This window comes from Phyllostomus discolor, chromosome 6 (assembly GCF_004126475.2).
Source record: "Phyllostomus discolor isolate MPI-MPIP mPhyDis1 chromosome 6, mPhyDis1.pri.v3, whole genome shotgun sequence".
NCBI classification, from domain to species: Eukaryota; Metazoa; Chordata; class Mammalia; order Chiroptera; family Phyllostomidae; genus Phyllostomus; species Phyllostomus discolor.
Window position 1 is genome coordinate 159,427,674 of NC_040908.2, and position 2,333 is coordinate 159,430,006.

Genomic DNA, 2,333 nt, shown 5'->3' on the forward strand with positions numbered 1-2,333 from the left:
TCCAGGTCTATCCATGCTGTCTTAAAAGGTATTTTTTACAGCCAAGTAATATTCCATTCTGTAAATGTACCACTGCTTTTTTCATCCAGTCATTTACTAATGGGCTCTTAGGATGCTTCAAATCTTGGCCACCATAAATAGCACTGCAGTGAGCACAGGGCTGCATGCATTTTTTGGGGTTGGTGTTTCAGGCTTCTTTGGTTATATTCCTGGAAGTGGAATTGCTGGGTTATAAAAAAGTTTCTTTTTCAGTGTTTTGAGTTAACTCCTGTTTTGCTCAGTGGCTGCATCCCTCTGCATTCCCACCAACAGTGTATGAGGGTTTCCTTTTCTCCACATCCTCGCCAACACTAGTTTCTTCAGTTATTGACAATAGCCATTCTGACAGGTATGAGGGGATATCTCACTGTGGCTTGAATTTGCATTTCTCTGATAATTAGTGACATTGAGCATCTTTTCGTATGTCTATTGTTCCTCTGTATGTGCTCTTTGAAGAAATGTCTATTTAGGCACTTTGCTCATTTCTTCATTGGGTTGTTTGGTTTTTTTTGGTGTTGATTTGCATAAGTTTCTGATATATTTTAGATATTAAGCCCTTGTCAGATATATTGACAAATATTTCTCCCCCTTTAGTGAGCTGTCCTTCCTTTTGATTTCCTTTGCTGTGCAAAACCTTTTTAGTTTTATAGGGCCCCACTTATATGTGAAATCTAATGAACAAAATAAACTAACAAACAAAATAGTATCAGACTCATAGATACAGCAAACAGACTGACAGTTATCAGAGGTGAAAGGAAATGGGGGCTGGGTGAAAAGTGTGAAGGGATTAAGCCTCATGGGCACTGACAACAGTGTGGTGATTAGAGGAGATTAAAGGGACAGGGAGAGGTAGAAGAGGATAAGGGGGATAAATGGTGATGGAAGGAGACTTGACGTGGGGTGGTGATCACATACTATTGTACAATATACATGTGATGTAGAATTGTATGCCTGAAACCTATATAATTTTGTTAACCAATGTCACTCAAATAGGTCAATAAAAATAACATAGAAATAAAGAATTGCAGTGTTTCCTACTGGTGTACCAAATTTCTCCTTTTACCATAAATTTTATCCTCTAATTTAGAGAAAAGGTCTCAAAAATGCTTTGGGACCAAAAGAACAGTGATATCTTCTAGGGAAACATATTGTTCCTTAACAGCTCTCTGGCTAATGCTTCTTTCACATCTTTGTTTCTAAGGCTATAAATCATGGGGTTCAACATGGGAATTATTGTGGTATAAAATACAGCCACCATTTTCCCCTGTTCCACAGATTCTTTCGAAGGGGGTCTAAGATACATGAAGAAGAGTGTTGTATAGAATATAGTAACAGCTGTCAGGTGGGAGCCACAGGTAGAGAAAGCTTTGCGCCTGCCTTCTGTGGAATGAATCCTCAGGATAGCAGCAAAAATATAAAGGTAAGAAACCAGGATGATGAGGAGAGAAAAGGAAAGGTTACATCCAGCCACAACAAACATTGATGTTTCTTTGTTGGTGGTGTCAGAGCAAGCCAGCTTAATCAGGGGTGGGTCAGCACAGTAGAAGTGATTGATTTCATTGGAGCCACAGAAGACGAGGCCATAGGTCCACATGGTCTCCATCAGCCCAGTCAACGCTCCATACACATAAGGCACCGTGATGAGGGATGTGCACACCCTCTTGGACATTTTGATGCCATAAAGCAGAGGGTTGCAGATGGCCATGTACCTGTCAAAGGCCATCACAGCCAGGATATAGATCTCCACATGGACCAAGGCTATGAATAGGTAACACTGCACCAGACAAGCGGGATAGGAAATGGTTTTCTTCTGTGACAAAAAAATCTCCAGCATCTTCGGAGTCACATTGGAGGAGAAGCACAGGTCCACAAAGGACAAGTGGCTCAGGAAAAAGTACATGGGCGTGTGGAGCCGGGCATTGGCCTGGATGAGGACAATCATGCCCAGGTTCCCTGCCACGGTGGCCACATAAATGGTCAGAAACAGCAGGAAGAGGAGAATCTGCAGTTCTCGGCGGTCAGTCAGTCCTACGAGAATGAACTCAGTCACAGAGGTGAAGTTTCTTCTCATAGTGTCCTTCAGTGACAGAAGGAAACTAGACATTTATATAAAATTAAAGCAAAATGAAAAAAATTTCATACATTAATGATCTTTGTTTTCCTTCTCGGGAGTTTTTTTTTTTTCACCCCATTTCTACTGGTGTCAAGCTCAGTGTCATCCAGGCATTAGAAATCAAGGGTATCAGAGCAGTTCTCTACCTTTGTGATATTGATCTCCATCTTATTTATTTCCC

At 41.1% G+C, this 2,333-nt stretch overlaps 1 protein-coding gene across 1 annotated transcript; it reads right to left on the bottom strand.

Moving 5' to 3' along the window:
• Positions 1–1,153: 1,153 nt before the first annotated feature.
• Positions 1,154–2,125, bottom strand: LOC114500101 (olfactory receptor 5M8). Its single transcript, XM_028516693.2, has one exon. The coding sequence runs from the start codon at positions 2,108–2,110 to the stop codon at positions 1,175–1,177; it is 936 nt and encodes a 311-aa protein (XP_028372494.1). The 5' UTR covers positions 2,111–2,125; the 3' UTR covers positions 1,154–1,174.
• Positions 2,126–2,333: the final 208 nt, after the last annotated feature.